This window comes from Scylla paramamosain, chromosome 8 (genome assembly GCF_035594125.1).
Source record: "Scylla paramamosain isolate STU-SP2022 chromosome 8, ASM3559412v1, whole genome shotgun sequence".
Taxonomy (NCBI): Eukaryota; Metazoa; Arthropoda; class Malacostraca; order Decapoda; family Portunidae; genus Scylla; species Scylla paramamosain.
In genome coordinates, this window is record NC_087158.1 from 30,014,540 (window position 1) to 30,031,495 (window position 16,956).

Consider the following 16,956-nt stretch of genomic DNA (forward strand, 5'->3'; position numbering starts at 1 on the left):
GGAGAGAGAGGAGGAGGAGAGAGAGAGAGAGAGAGAGAGAGAGAGAGAGAGAGAGAGAGGAGAGGAGAGAGAGGAGAGAGAGAGAGAGAGAGGAGAGAGAGACTGTGACTAGTAGATGTGAAGGTGGTTGTCAAATTTGCTGAGGTGTAGCACAATAGTTGATGGCAGAGGCGCCGCTTAAGGAAGTAGACAGAGCGAGGCTGCAAAGAACGAAGGAGGGAGGGAAGGAAGGAAGGAAGGAAGGAGCTTCGTGTGTGGGGAAGGAAGGATGAAGCAATGAAGGAAGGTGTGAGGTAATGACCTGTCTGTATTTGCTACCTGAAGGAAGGAAGAGAGGGAGGGAAGAAAGGAAGGTAGAGGGGAGGAGGAGGAGGAGGGGGAAGGAGAGGAGGTGCAGGAAGGAAGAAGAAGCAAGGAGGTGAACAAGAAATGGTGGGAAAGAAGAGTCAAAAGAAAGAGAAGTAGGGAAGAAATGAGGGGATGTAATAGAGAAGACAAAAAAAAAATAGTTGAAGAATGAAAGGAAAGAAGGAAGAAGAGAGAGAGAGAGAGAGAAGGATGACTGAGTGAATGGAGGAAGAATGGAAGGAGAGACGGAGGAGACGAAGGAGGAGACGAAGGAGGTGTTGAATCTTTCTCCTTCTTTCCTCAAACTCGACAAAAGAAGAAGAGGAGGAAATGGTAAAGAGGAAAATGGGAAAATGATGACAGATTGTGAGAGTTATGTGTGTGTGTGTGTATGTGTGTGTTGTGTGTGTGTGTGTGTGTGTGTGTGTGTGTGTGTGTGTGTGTGTGTGTGTGTGTGTGTGTGTGTGTGTGTATGTGCTAGGTGACCTCCACGCGCCATATAAGGGCATCCGTAGTGGTAATACTCGCATGCTGCAATTACTATTTATCAGTGCCGCCACCTTAGCAACCTGATAGTAGAAAGGTGCACACACACACACACACACACACACACACACACACACACACACACACACACACACACACACACACACACACACACGCACGCCAATCTCACGTTACCAAGAGTAATGGGTGTGCTTATCCGAGTGGAAGCTAATGCTCTAGAAGTAAGAAGAGGAGGAATGAGAGTAAGAAGAGAAGGAGGAGGAGGAAGAGAAGGAGGAGGAAGAGGAGGAACACAAGAGAAGGACAAGCGGTCAGTGTCCCTTGGCAAACATCACTCTAAAGGGAGGCGGGGAGAATATTCATGCCCCTAGCCATAGCCGGCCACTCCCCGACCACTACTCCCTCTCCCTTTCTTCCCAACTCCTCCCTCCCTAACACCACCTGCCTCGTCCCTCCCCCGGTCCCTCCCGTCTCCCTAAGGCCATCATTAGCCCGCCGTCTGCGATGCGGATGTCGTTTGTATGCCGTCAAAGGACTGCCTGTCTCATGCTGCACCTCCGCGCCGCCCCCTTCGCCTTCATCAACTTCATCTATGCCAAAATCGGGAATAAACGAGAACTCTTGATTCCTTGTTCGGATTGATGTAATTCAGGCGAGGCGCTCTGGCACACAGGACCACACACGTACACATAGGCGGACGCACACACACACACACACACACACACACACACACACACACACACACACACACAGACAGACAGACACACACACACACACGCGCGAACGCACACACACGCACACATACGCACATAGGCACGCAGTCAGTCATGCTTGAGGTGTTCTGTGGTAATTAGGAAGTGACGGACACAGGTAAGCTGGTTCGGTTAATGGAGTTCAGATGTGCTCGTGATGATAATGTTCTTCGTGTCCTCTCTTTTGTTTTCTCTTGTTCTTGTTCTTTTTTTGTGTTCCTTTTTTTTTTTTGTGTGTGTGTGTGTGTGTGTGTTTTGTATGATTTGTGTTTTCGTTTTCTTCGTCGTGCTGTTATTTTTTTTTTTGTGTGTGTGGTCTTTGTGGTTTCTTCTTATTTATTGCAGTGTCATTTGTTGTTGTTGCTGATGTTGTTGTTGTTGGTGGTGGTGGTGGTGGTGGTGTTGGTGGTGATGGTGGTGGGGGTGGTGGTGGTGGTGGTAGTGGTAGTTATTCATTCATCTCTTGTTCTTGCTCGTCTTCTCCGCCCCTTCTTCTATCACTCATATCCTAATTGCCCTTATCTTGTTTATTTCTCCATTCTTATTCTAAACACTCCTATATTTAATACATTTATACCCTTTCTTGAATATTTTACTGGACTATTTCTCTCCTCCTTTCTCCTGCTCCTCCTCCTCCTTCTCCTCCTGCTCATTTCCATCTCGTTCACCTCCCGTCGTGTTGCCGTGTATGTTTTCCTTATCATTTACATAGTTCCTTGGCGGGGAGAAAAAATGGAGGGAGAGCAAGAGCAGCGACGTGGAACAGGGGTGACAGCTGCAGGAGGAGGAGGTGGAGGAGGGGATGGTAGTGGTGAGAGAATGAATAAAGGGAGGGAACATAAGGAGATGTGGAGACTGCAAAGACGAGAAGAAGGAGGAAGGAGGAGGAGGAAGAGATGGTGGTGGTGAGAATGAATAGAATAAAGGAAGGGAAGATAAGATAAGAGTACTACAAGATGCATGAGACCAAGAAGGATTACATGAAAGAAGAGACGAAGAAAAGAGAGGATAAAAGAGTGGTAGATTAAAAAAAAAAAAGGAAGAAATGAAGCTGGAGCAAGATTATGGTAGTGGTGGTGGAAGAAAGAATAGAAAATAAAAGAAGATAACTCGGATTGTGAAGACGAAAGGAGGAGAAAAGAGAAAGAAGGAATGGAAGGAAGAGAATAAATAAAGATTTTGGAGACGAAAGGAGGAGAAAGGAGAAGAAAGGAATAGAAGGGAGGTGATAAACAGGAAGGATTGTGAAGATGAAAGAAAGAGAAGAGACGAAGGAATAATAATAATAATAATAATAAGAGGAGAAGAATAAACGGTTATGTATATTGTGTATCTTTTGTGTTTTTGTAAGAAACTACAAAAGATGAGAGAGAGAGAGAGAGAGAGAGAGAGAGAGAGAGAGAGAGAGAGAGAGAGAGAGAGAGAGAGAGAGAGAGAGAGAGAGAGAGAGAGAGAGAGAGAATATGAAGATAAACACGAGATGAGCAGAAAAGAGGACAAAAAAAAAAAGATGGCCGCACAAATAGCAGAAAAGAAGAAGTAAAAAGGAATAGATGATGATATACAAATAACAGAAAAAAAAGAAGAAAAGAAAATAGATGATAGAAAGAAATACATAATCAGCAAAAGAAACGAAAATAAAAAAGAATACAAATAATGATGATGATGATGATGATGATGGAGAAAAATAAACAAATAACATATAAAGAAACAAAGAAACAGAAAGAAACAGATAATCACCAAAAAAATAAAAAAAGAGGAGAGAAAAGAGAAATATAAAGAAACAGACGATGACAAGGAGAAACATAATAGCATAATTAGGAGAAGAAGTGGCAAAATTAACTGGTAATGAGAGACGAGGGAGAGAGGAGTGAGAGGCAAGGAAGGAGAGAGTGAGAGGGCCAGGAGTGAGAGGGCAGGAGAGTGACGGCGGAGTGACGCTATGGAGGTGAGTGGCCCCGTAAAAATTGCAGGATAAAAAAGGAACAAAAAAGAGGAAGAAAAGTAGAAAACCCATGAAGGGAATCATAGAAAATTTATACCTTCGTCCTCCTTCGCTCTGTGTTGCTATTGTTGTTTTATTGGAGGAGGAGGAGGAGGAGGAGGAGGAGGAGGAGGAGGAGGAGGAGGAGGAGGAGAGTTATATCACCAGGTAAGCACACCACCACTGTCATCTCCAGCACAAGAATGGTTGTATCACCACCACCAGCTCCTCCACCACCTCCATCACCACCACCAACACTGTCATCAGCCTCCTATCAGACCCATCTCTCCTCACTCCCCTCCAGTGTTAACTCCGCACCGCCTCTCGCCACCTCCCTCGCCCTTCAGCCTCAGCCTCCTCTCAGCTTATCCCTCCGCAGCCTCCCTCTTCCTCTCTCTCTCTCTCTCTCTCTCTCTCTCTCTCTCTCTCTCTAGACGCGTCAGGTGGCGGTGGCGGGGCGGACAACAGTTAGATTAAATGCCCTGCCAAGTTCCCGCGGCAGTGATGGTGGTAGTGGTGGTGGTAGTGGTGGTGGTGGTGGTGGTAGTGGTAGTGAGTCAGTGTACCCTTGAAGGAGAACATATTTCTTCACCACAACATCTGTACCCATGAGGGAATGCATGTTCTTTTAGCTCTAATACTAATAGCATTCTTAAGTTACAACGTTTTATCGCTGTCACTTCAAACAGCTTTTCGTGGACGGTACTACGGTTTTTCAAGGGTGTTTTCGTGGTCCTAGTGATAATCTGACAAGCATTATGCATCATTAAAGAGAAAAACACTCACAAGAACCTGACGTGTCATGTCTGTAGTCTTTGAAAAGCAGTCTCTATGAGAGGACAAAGCGTTTAGGAACCGTATTCTCAAGTATTTCAAATGCTTTACTTTGATAACCTTTAACAGCCTCTTTTGCAAGTTATCGCGAGTATTCAAGATGGTTTTCATGATTCTAGTGACATTGAAACGAAAATTATACATCATTGACTGTGAAAAAATTTTGTAAGAACCCAACTAATGATTCCAATGCCCTTTGAAATCACTCCTGATGAAAAACACTTTGTATCTTTTGGAGCGTCTGTCGGTCCCGCCTCGTGTCAGTATCCTTGCAGGACGACAGGACTCAGGGCGGGGATGGAGGGAAAGATTAGCGTGTGATGTCACCTGTGTCGTGCAGCTCAAGTTATCAGTGACATCAGGTCTCAGGTATGGCAGTTAAGTCAGGGTCCGAAGGCAGGTGTGACGAGGAGTGGTGTTTGAAGAGCTTTTTGTTCAGGAAAAGAGGGAGAATGCGAGGATTATCTACAAGGAAAGAAATTATGGTTAGAACTTCTTCCTGTCTCCCTTGATAGTGTACACTGCGCTCATCGCCTACATGATTTATGAGGTTGTAATGTGAGACGAAGAGTGTTGTCGGGTTTTTTCTTTGTTTTTTTGGAGGTAAAGAAGAAAACAAGGCATGATTTGTAAAGGCATTATGGTTAGAATTTCCTCTTATCCTCACAGACACACAACAGTGACAAATGTTTATTGTTAACTTACTTGATAGAATTTTAAGACACGCCACATTTTGAGGGATAAAAAGAGAAAGTATAAAACAAGGAAAAAGAAATACCAGCTTTTCCTTAGCTCATCTTACGGAATTTTAACTCACTCCACATCTTAAGGGACAGAAAAGAGAAGGTATAAAAAAGAAAGAAAGATCTGCAGCAAAACAATGATCCTTCGAGTCTCTTCCTGTCGTTTCTGAGCCTGTCTGTCACACTCATCCCATCATTGCGATTTACGACTGTGTATGACAAGCTTTCAACGAGTCAAGTCACGGTGGTGTGGCGGCGATGAAGTCTTCGCTCAAATAAAAAAAAGAGAGAGAGAGAGAGAGAGAGAGAGAGAGAGAGAGAGAGAGAGAGAGAGAGAGAGAGAGAGAGAGAGAGAGAGAGAGAGAGAGAGAGAGAGAGAGACAAATACGTAATATCCGTAATAGAGAAATTATGGCGTGAACCTCTTCCTGTCTTCCTGGATCCTCTGTATTGCGTTCATCATCCTATCCTCGTGATTTATGATTCCGTAAGACTAGTTTGTAAAGAGTTATGGTGCCTTGGCGGTGTGATAAAGCGGACATAACTACGCACTTCCCTTTCGAGTCCACAGAGGCACTGCTCTCTCATCACGGTTATTTTTAAAGGCCACCGAGATGATTAGTCGGGTTCTCAATAGTGTTCCTCCCTTCAATCACGTAGAAATCTTGTTCATCTGTCATTAGAACCGTAAAATCACCGTTAAAAAGACAACATAGCGTCAATTAGAGCCTTTTGAATGTAGTGGAGAATGTGTGAAGCGGAAGTGTTTCAGAATACGGCCCGTACTTAAACTTTCCTTCCTCCTCTTGGGAAATGTAAACGATGGCAGCCGCGGTGTCACGATCAGTCTTGTGTCCTGGGCTGAAGGATGAGGGCTGAGGGGTGAGGGACGAGGGGGGGTGAGGGGCGAGGGCTCTACACCCGCCACAGGTCCAGAGGGCAAACGCACCGACACCGCCGCCAGGCCAAAGATCATCCTGACTAGCTATTATTATTATTATCCTTCTTCTTCATACGGACATGTGGTTTTAGCTACATGGTCTTTTCGATTGTTGCTTGTTTATTTGTTTTCGTTTGTTTGTTTGTTTATTTGTTTATTTGTTGGTTGGTTGGTTGGTTAGTTGGTTGTTGTTATTGTTGTTGTTGAAGCACTAGCAACAGCAACAGTATCATTATTAATATCATTCACCTTTTTATAATTCACTCATAACCAGCGTATATTCACCTCTACCTCCCGTTTAACATTACCTGAACCACTTAACCACTGCAATCCATCCCCTGCAGGTGGTGATAGTGGGGAACGGCGCCGTGGGCAAATCGTCCATGATACAGCGGTACTGCAAGGGAACCTTCACTAAAGAATACAAGAAGACCATCGGCGTGGACTTCCTGGAGCGGCAGATCACGTGAGTTTTGGCTCCTGGCGAGGGAAGGCCCGGGGGAGAGCAGCGGGATGGGTGAGGGTGAATGTAATGTGTGAATTTGAGATGGATGGGCTGGAACTAGGCAGGGAGGAGGGGTAGTGTAGAGGTGAATAGCGGCATGGGTAAGGGTGAATGTAATGTGTGGGTGGATGATGCAGAGAGGAGGGTTTCTTGTAGGGGCGCGGCATCTAGCGGTCAGGTTGAGAGGACTTGGCAGGTGGATGTGAGTTGCGGTCCACTAAAGGAATATTATGTAAAGGCTGCAAGAGGACGGACTCTGGCACGCTAGGTTGATGTTTTGCGGACCCTTGAATGTGCATAGTGAGATGTAAGGGAGGAAGACCATCTGGGAAAGCTACCAGGTGGATTTAACTCATCTGGAGCACGTACAACTCGGCCACTTCTCCAATGGCCACTCAGAGACATGTATCTGTAAGAATATAAATGTAACGATGCTCCTTTACGGGTCCTTGACTTAGCACAGTGAGGGAAGGAAAGGGAGGAGGATCACCAAGGAAAACTGCAGGTGTATTTAACTCATCTGAAGCACGTACAAGTCAAGCACTTCTTCAGTAGACATTCAGGGACATGCGTCTATAAGAATATCAACGCAATGGTACTCCTAAAGAAAATGTCCTCGTGTGTTGAGTTAATGATACGTCTAAACATCATTAAAGTTTCATAAGCCATCCGTCTTATGCAATCGCTTAAGGAAGAATATAAGTGTACGTCTTTATAACAGTCACATACATAGCCTCACGTATTACCTGGTTAATGGTGAATGTACTCTCAACAAAGAGTCTTCATGTGGTCTGTTAATGTGTTTAAACATAAAACTATAATAAGTGTATGTAGCTTCACGTATTACCTGCTTAATGATAAATAACATGAAGGGCGAGGCAGCAAGAACACCTGTTACAGAAGGAAAGAGAGAGAGAGAGAGAGATCACCTACAGCGCTCGCCTGTCAGACTCAGCACGTGGGAGATGGAGCGCGGGAGTGAGAGTAATACCAACGATTTAAGAGGCGCGCAGCGAGGGTTGGGACGTGGCGTGAGAAGCAGCGGAGTAACGAGGTGGTGTGTTGCAGGACGGGCGGCGAGGAGGTGCGTCTCATGCTTTGGGACACTGCCGGCCAGGAGGAGTTCGATGCCATCACCAAGGCTTACTACCGCGGCGCCCAGGCATGTGTGGTCGCCTTCTCCACCACCGACCGCGACTCCTTCTCCGCCGTCAGGAAGTGGAAGAAGAAGGTACGTAACATAGATAGACAGTGTAGTTAAACAATCTCGTAATGACCAACTTGCCTGCTGCTGCTTGTTCTTTGTGTGTCGTAATGGTTGAGAGAGAGAGAGAGAGAGAGAGAGAGAGAGAGAGAGAGAGAGAGAGAGAGAGAGAGAGAGAGAGAGAGAGACCACACATCATGCTGCTACAAAAGGCTAGTGTGTTGGCCTACTCAATTAAAGCAGCTTGTGTTAACTAATACTATCTCGCATTCTCATCCATAAATGTATCTAACCTTCTCTTAAAATTCACCATCGTATTCGCGCCTGCCATCTGTGCGTGCTAAGCCTGTGCCATCCATCTCGTATCCTGCTCGTGTTTGTGAACCAGTTTGTGCGTATCTCTTTGTTAAATCTGTATGTATTATGTTTTTATCCATTGTTATGTGTCGAGACCGCAGATCCCAACATTCTCCAGCCCTTGTCTGACCTCCGCAAGCATTGTCTAGCCTCGCCAACCTTTGTCTAACCTTCCACTATTTTCTTGTCTCTCCTACTTTTTCTAAGTCTCCCTAACTATTGTCTAGCCTCGCCAATCTTTGTCTAACCATTCACCATCCTCTTGCCTTCCCAACCTTTGTCTGACCTCCCCAGTCTTTGTCTAGTCTCCCCACCCTCGTCTACCCTCTCCTAATCCTTACCTAACTATCCCAACACCTCCCAATCCTGGTCTAGCCTCTCTAAGCATTGTCTAACCTCCCAAATCTTTGTCTTTCCTCCCCAATCATTTAGCCTTCCGAACCCCAGTTTAGCCTCCCTTAATCCTTACCTAACCTTTCCCAACAACTCCCCCGTTCTGGGCTAGCTTCCCCAACCTTTTTTTTACCCTCGCCAGCCTTCGCCTACTCTTGTCTAGCCTCCCCAAGCTTTATCTAACCACTCCACCCCTTGTCTAGTCCTCCCCAAGTGCCCTAGCCAGACTCATCAATCCACGCCTCCTGTTCCCTCCCCACCCTGTCCTCCTCCACGCCCTGTGCCTCACCATTAAGCCCTTCCCTCGCCGCCAGGTGGAGGACGAGTGCGGCAGCATACCCATGGTGCTGGTGCAGAACAAGATCGACCTTATCGACCAAGCCACTGTCAAACCGTGAGTACATTCTCCTCCTACGTACGTGTCTTTAACACTTTTGCTTCAGCCTTTGCCTCTGGTAGTTTAGATTTTATGGTGTAGATTACAAAATTGGCGAAGAGTTTCAGTGTTCTTTGTTCTTTCTTTTGTGTTATTTTTGTTGCCATTGTCATCCTATACTCGTAAGTGCATTCGCCTCTCTTCTCCTCCACCTACTTCTTGCCTTTTTCTAGTTTAGATTTGATGGTGTAGATTACCACAGACTCGTTAGAGCGGATTGTTTTTGGTGTTTTTTGTTCTTTCTTTCGTGTTATTTTGTTGCCACTGCCATGCCACAAGCACATTCGCCTCTCTTCTCGTTCTCCTAGCACTTGCCTTTGCTAGTTTAAAGTTGATGGTGTAGATTAGCACAGACTCGTTAGGGCGGATTGTTTTAGTGTTTTTTTTTTTGTTCTTATGTGTTATTTTATTGTCACTCTCATATCATTAGTACATTCGCCTCTCCTCTTCTTCTCCTCCCTACGTGCTTGCCTGAATTCGTGTTACCTTTATCTTTTGCGTCTAATAGTATGGATTTGATGGTGCAGATTATCACAAACAACCTCGTAAGTGCTTGTTGTTCTTCCTTTTCTGTTACTTGGGGTTCTTTTGTATTTTTCGTGTTTATCTTTGTCTTCCTCCTCTTCCTCCTCTGTAGATTAGCACGAACAACCTCATAAGGGTGGATAGGTTTAGCGCTTGTTGTTCTTCCTTTGTGTTATTTTGTGTTTATTTGTGTTTCTTGTTCTCATCCTCGTCTTTCTCCTCCTGTTCCTTCTCCTCATGCATTCTTTTTCTTCTTTCCTTCCCCTAACAGATCCTTGTCTTTCTCTTCCTCCTCCTCCTCCTCCTCCTCCTCCTCATGCATTCTTTTCTCTCCTCCCCTTCCCTTACCAGATCCTTGCCCTCCGCCTCCTCCTGTTCCTCCCTCTGCATTCTTTTTCTCCTTCCCTTCCCCTACCAGATCTTCTTTACAGTCTCTCTCCTCTGCAGCTGCTCTCTCTTTCTTTCATTCTTCCTGCCTATCCTCGCTTCTTCCCTCTCCGCTGCCACACTCCCGTACTCTCAGATTCAACACTTTTCTCTCTCTCTCTCCCTCCCTCTCGCCTTCCTCTGTGCTCCCTCACCTGCCGCCATCACCTGTTGTCTCCCTAATCCTTCCATTTATTCTCCCCTTTCTCCCCGACTTCCTAACTGTTTCCCTTTCACGGCTTCCTTTCTCTTTCTTTTTGTGTTGGCATTTTTGCGTAATCAGTTGTTATCGTATCCTTTTTATGGGCATCTTTTGTTTTCTGGTGTTTTGTTTTATATTCTGTGGTGTTTTGCTTGTTTGTTTGTTTGTTTGTTATTTCTCTACTCAGTTATGTAAAAGCACTATAGTCTTTCTTCCTCCTCTGTCTCCTCCTCCTCCTCCTCCTCCTCCTCCTCCTCCTTTCTCTTCACCACTGTTATCTTTTTTTACCAGAGAGCGTATCTTTCCTCTCTCTCTCTCTCTCTCTCTCTCTCTCTCTCTCTCTCTCTCTCTCTCTCTCTCTCTCTCTCTCTCTCTCTTCCTTCCTCTCACAATAGCCTTCTTTATCCTAAAACACCATTTCCTTTTTATTTCCCTCACCGCAACCTTTTTTCCCATCATCCAAAACACCTTCCTTCCTACTCCTTTATTTTTTTTTCTTTTTCCTTCATCTCACTACAACACTTTTCCTTACCACAAAACACCCTTTTCCTCCTCCCTCTTCTTTCCTCTCAACACTACTCTTTTTTTTTTTCCTCCTCTTTCTCGTCCTCCTCCTCCTCCTCCTTCCTTTCCCTACCACAGAATACACTCTTTTCTTCTCTCTCTCTTCCTTCCTCTCACCACAGCTCTTTTACCTCCTTCCCGACCTCTTCTTCCTCCTCCTCCTCCTCCTCCTCCTCCTCCTCCTCCTCCTGCACGTCCGCTCAAGGTTGTAGGGAGCGCAGTACCGGTGGGTCGCGGGGGCCAGTAATACACACAAAGGAATGCATATTAGGTGAGAGGTCTGCATAAAGGCGCCATTGTGCATGCAGAACACATACGGTCGCCCATGTACGAGAGAGTGTCGGGACATGGAAGGCATTAAAAAACAATTCTCTCTCTCTCTCTCTCTCTCTCTCTCTCTCTCTCTCTCTCTCTCTCTCTCTCTCTCTCTCTCTCTCTCTTGCAGGCAGGCTTCCCAAATTTAAGGGGGAAAAATTGTAAGAAGTCGAGTTTAACACTTCACCCGCCCGTCGGTCGAGTTTTGTGCATTAATTATATTTATATTCGCCTTGTGGTTAAATAAATTTTCTAAAACTGTCATAGGAGGACGAGGGAAAAAGTAAAGAAGTCAAGTTGAAGCAGTAAGTCTAGTTTATTGTATTAATTAGATTTATATTATCGTCTTAAATATTTGATGTGACTTCTTTTTACTGCTCGAGGACAGGACTGATGGAGTGTTTGTACGTTTTCCATCACTCAGTTCGTGAAAGAAATATACCAACCTTTCATTTTCTTATTGAATAATTGAAGATTTGAAATGTTAGGTACTACTCAGCTCTGTCTGTCTCACATCCAGTAATCTGTACTACTAACTTTTATAAATTACTTTTTTTTTTATGCCTGCGGTAACTTTTGATATATTACAGTAGATTAAGCAGGCGGTGAGGGAACAGAACACGCAAGACAGTAAAAGATTGAAAAAAAAATAGCAAGAAACAGCAACCCCATATAGAAATCTGCTTAAGAAAAGAAGAATGAATTAAACAGCACCGGGTATATAGAAATGGATTAAAGCTGAAGGCAAAAGAAGAGTAAATTAAACAGCACTGGGTGTTTGTGGAGAATAATCCAAGGCTGAACATTCCTAGTGTGCGTGGCTTGCTGCGCCATACTGCGTCTTTACCTCTTTACTGGGTATTTGGCTTCTTACCGAGTGTTTGCTGCTTCAAGACGACAGATGGGACGTGACTCTGCGGTTATGACATAAGTGCCCTCAGACTACGTAGTGTGTGCTTGTGCCTGGTTACCATGTGGCAATGCGAGGTGGTGTGTGGTGAAGGACGCGCTCTCATAGGAACATACGAGCATTAGGGACACTCATAAGAACATAAAGGAATATGCAAGAAGCCACTGGGTCTACACGCGGCAGTCAGTCCCTGTACAAAACATACCAATTTTTGTCCACTTGTCATTCTTATTCATGAGAACATAAGAACATAACAGACACTCATACGGACATAACGGAAACTGCAAGAAGCCATTAGGTGTACACGTGGCAGTCAACCCCTGTACAAAACATACCTACCTATATCCACCTATCCATAAGTTTATCTAGAATTGTAAAACTCCCTATTGACTCAGTATTACCAAACCGTTTACTGAGTCTATGCCAGTTCAGTTTTAGCCACCCAGAGAACGAGGTAACTTAAGAAGAAAATGAAGAATCGATTTATATTCCAACTTAATTATGAATACAGATGCGCAAAAAAATAAGTTACCTAAAGACGTTTAAGGAAGAAGGAACGAAAAAGTGAGGAACACAACGCTAAATTCGTAAAGGCCAATGTCACGACACGCACACTACGTTATGCATGTACATATATTGCAGCCACACACACACACACACACACACACACACACACACACACACACACACACACACACACACACACACACACACACACACACACACAATTACCTGGTATCGTTATGCACGCATATTACAGAGAAACAGGCTGTTACCTACACACACACACACACACACACACACACACACACACACACACACACACACACACACACACACACACACACACACACACACACACACACACACACACACACACACACACGTACGAAGAGAAGTAAAACATAATTAATCTCCTTAAGCAAACTTGCACCACAATCACACCACACATTTTTGCCCAAAGCGTGTGTTAATTATCTCTCGTAGTCGCTTTCTGGGCACGAGTTTATCGCTGCGAGACTCACGGAGACCTCTGCTGCGAAATGAGTTCCTTGTTTTGCGAATAAGTGTCATTACGTACATTTGCAGAGAAGGAGGAAAATGGGGAGGGGAAGGAGGAGGAGGGAAAAGAGAAGGGCGTTATAAGTAGAGGAGAGGGAAGGGAGGATGTTATGAGTAGGAGAGAGATGATGATGAGAAGAGAGAGAGAGAGAGAGAGAGAAGAAAGAAAAGGAAAAAGAACAAGGGCGTTATTAGTAGAGGAGGAAGACGAGGTAAAAGAGAAGAGGCTGAGGAGTCGAGCAGAGGAAACCACACGAAAAATATTTAAGGGAGGAGGTAAGAGAAGGTAAGGAGAGGGAAGGGAGGAGAAGAGGCGTGGTGGTGAACCTTTGTATATGTGACGGAGTGTGACGGAGTGGTGAAAAATGGTGGCAGGTGTTTCGTAGAGGTAACTGTTGCGCGTTACGGCATTTGTACCGCCAATTTGTGTTGCAATGGGTGTCCCAGGAGGCAGGAGTGGTGTGTTGCAGAGTGCCGGGGAAAAGTGTTGTGTCGGAAAATGAAGGCAAATATTGCTTTAAAGGACCATTGTTTTATGAATTGGATTGCTGTGGTGGTGATGATGATGAAGATAATGGAACAGAGAGAGAGAGAGAGAGAGAGAGAGAGAGAGAGAGAGAGAGAGAGAGAGAGAGAGAGAGAGAGAGAGAGAGAGAGAGAGAGAGAGAGAGGGGAGGGAACCGTCCAGAACAAAGATAATGGCAAGGATTTGGAAAGGATAGAATGTGAGATAAGTGCGGTACATGACTTTCTTAATTTAACACACACACACACACACACACACACACACACACACACCAAGCACCTCGAGAAACAACAGGCACAAGACCCAAGATACAAATAACAATAGTAATAATAGTCCTTGTCATAATGCAACTGCACTCCCCAGAAATTAGAAATGAATAAGAAATGGACCAATTACCTAACGAGAGAGAGAGAGAGAGAGAGAGAGAGAGAGAGAGAGAGAGAGAGAGAGAGAGAGAGAGAGAGAGAGAGAGAGAGAGAGAGAGAGAGACTATAACACACGACCTGAAGGACAACAGTAATCAAAACCAGGTGTGTGAGGAACAACAGGCCAACGAAAGGGAAAGTAGTTACACGGGGTTTGGAAGAGCAGGTGAGAGGGAGGAAGGAGTGAAGGGGAGTTAGTGGAAGAGTCGAGGAGGAGGTTAGGAAAGGGAGCGAGAGGAGGAAAGTAAAAGAGAGAGGGAAGAATTTAAGAGGCCGCAAAGAAAGGAAGATTGGAAGGTGGAAGAGCTTTAATGGCGATATGAGAAAAGTAGAAAAGGACATTACAAAACTGAGGAAAGGAAGCGAGGGGAGGAAAGTAAAAGAGGGAGAGAAGGATTTAAGAGAACGCAAGGAAAGAATGATTGCAAGATGGAGGTGCAGTGGAAGTATAAAAAAAAAAAAAAGAAAAGGAAGATTAGGAAATAAGGAAAAAAGATTGTGGATTAGAACAGAGAAGCGTAGGAAACAGAAAGAGAATGAAAAGTAACGAATAAAGGATGGAGGAGGCTCGTTGGATAAAGGAGAGGACAAATATGATGAAACAAGACGATAGAAAGAATGGTGATGAAAAAGAGGGACGAGTAAGGAACCAAAACTGATCTTCACTATCATAACGATCGAATGTGGTGGAGAAAAGGAAAAGAGGACAAACAAATAATCCACACGCATCAAAGGGAAGGAAGAGACAACAAGGAAAAGAAAAATAAAGAGAAAAATTATAAAAGAAAAGGAAAGAAAAACTAAACATCCATGCAGGAGTAAAAGAACAAATAATAGTAGCTTTATGTAATCTTTCGACCATCGGGCTGCCAGTAAACAAAACAAAGTGAAAAAAAAATCAACAAAAAAGAGAAGAAAAACTAAGAAAAAGAAAAGAAAAAAGAGAAAAGGAAGGGAGAAACTAAACACTCACGCAGGAATGAAAATAACAAAATAATCGTAGCTTTATGTAACCTTCCGACAATCGGAAAGCCAACAAATAAAACAGAGAGAGAGAGAGAGAGAGAGAGAGAGAGAGAGAGAGAGAGAGAGAGAGAGAGAGAGAGAGAGAGAGAAAGCAAACAAACAATAAAACAAAACAGCTGTGCGCAACAAACTTTAAATTGCAAATCGATGGAATCAATAAATTGCACATGATTGGGTAATGCTCTCTCTCTCTCTCTCTCTCTCTCTGGGTCATGTGTCACGAGGCTCAGTAGTGACGTCAGGCGGCCTAATAAGTGGGTGGTGGTGGTGGTGGTGGCAGTGGTGCACGAGGGGCTTGGCGGCCTGACCTTGCCTGGGTCAGCGCCACCACCCTGCCTCCTGCCTCCTGTCACGTGAGGCCCGCCACTGCAGAGAGAGAGAGAGAGAGAGAGAGAGAGAGAGAGAGAGAGAGAGAGAGAGAGAGAGAGAGAGAGAGAGAGAGAGAGAGAGAGAGATGAATACATGGACAGAAACAGACAAAAGAAGGAAAAACGAAGAAAAAATGAAATTATCAGGTGTTATTATGTATTCCCTTACCGTGACAAAATCTGTGACCGAAAGACAATGCGGTGGCAACGTAATGGAAACATACCACGTGAAATTGAACATTGACTTTTTTTTTTTTGCACCTCACTCATGCAGTGGACACGAGTCACTCAGCACGAAAAGAGAGAGAGAGGGAGAGAGGGAGAATATAAAAAGAAGTAGTTGTTGCATTATAAAAAGGAATGTAGAGGATTACTAGGGGAGAAAATATTGTTCTGGCATAAATCACATTATGGAATGCGAGGGAGGGAGAGAAAATAGGAGAGGAAGGGCAGTTTCTGAGGGACCGTGGAAGAAAGGAGGCCAAGGCTAAGCAGATATTGACGGAGCGCGCTGGGAATGGATTACACTTGCTGTTTTGACCCACCTTCCCTCCCCGGCTGGCGTGGCAGGATCGAGTTAGCGCCCCGCCCGACCATTGGCCCCGAGATCATGCCAGACCACGCTGGCTAACTGGAGTGTGAACGGAACAGACTCGTTCTGCTTGGAAGGAATTCAGATCGGAGTTGTGTTATTTTTTTCCTACACGTTGACATGATCCAGAGCCAGAGTTGTAGTATGTGGTTAATGAATGGTAATATGTATTTTTTCATGGTATTTATCTTGAGGAAGTTTTCTTTATATACAGAGGTTGCTCTGAAACCACGAATATAATCATTGTTTATTAACTACTACTACTGCTACTACTACTTCTACTACTACTACTAAGCCTTGAACAATAACTTCCTCGAATAAGAAACAGCCGTATCACAGTTTTCAAATGCTAATAAGTTTACATATCAACCTCTATGAAAGTGGCGTGAGTGTAGAGACTGAGATCCCGTGACACGTTAGATATGGACGTGGTGGTGACGGGCGCCGCAGCTTGACGCGTGGCCGACCCGCAGCCTGATAATCTTCCGCACCCATTAGTTCTGTAAGTGTGCGGTGTGTTGGAAACCTGCCACTGGTGATACAGTAGTCCAGTTCACTTTATGTCAATGAAAGAAATGTGGGCATGGCATGTCATGAGAAACAGAAAGAACAATACATAAATTTTGATTCATGAGAGAGAGAGAGAGAGAGAGAGAGAGAGAGAGAGAGAGAGAGAGAGAGAGAGAGAGAGAGAGAGAGAGAGAAAGGAAAAAAGAATATAGAAGATCCCAAACTGTGAGAAGGGATACGTCAGGAAGTGCTGGTACAAAGAATACTCTTCCTACCAACAACTCAATTCGGAAGGGGTAATCGATGGACAGTTAGGGTGACTAAATGGAAAAGAAGACAGGATAGATGGGGAACTGAATGGTGAGACGAGACAGGAATTATTACTGAAGTGGCCTGGAATGGACAGACAGGTGACAGAGACTAGTGGAGAAAATTACAGAGACGCCTTTGCACTGAAATCTTGGAATCAGTAATGATGATGATGATGATGATGATGATGATG

The 16,956-nt window shown here is 44.6% G+C and overlaps 1 protein-coding gene across 1 annotated transcript in view; it reads left to right on the forward strand.

Annotated features, from left to right (window-relative positions):
* Nucleotides 1–16,956, forward strand: part of LOC135103140 (ras-related protein Rab-23-like) — an 81,413-nt gene that overhangs the window by 57,370 nt on the left and 7,087 nt on the right. Inside the window, exons 3-5 of the mRNA XM_064009205.1 lie at nt 6,453–6,574; nt 7,682–7,844; nt 8,882–8,961. Of these exons, the coding sequence (XP_063865275.1) occupies nt 6,453–6,574; nt 7,682–7,844; nt 8,882–8,961 (365 nt within the window). The remainder of the gene's footprint in view (nt 1–6,452; nt 6,575–7,681; nt 7,845–8,881; nt 8,962–16,956) is intronic.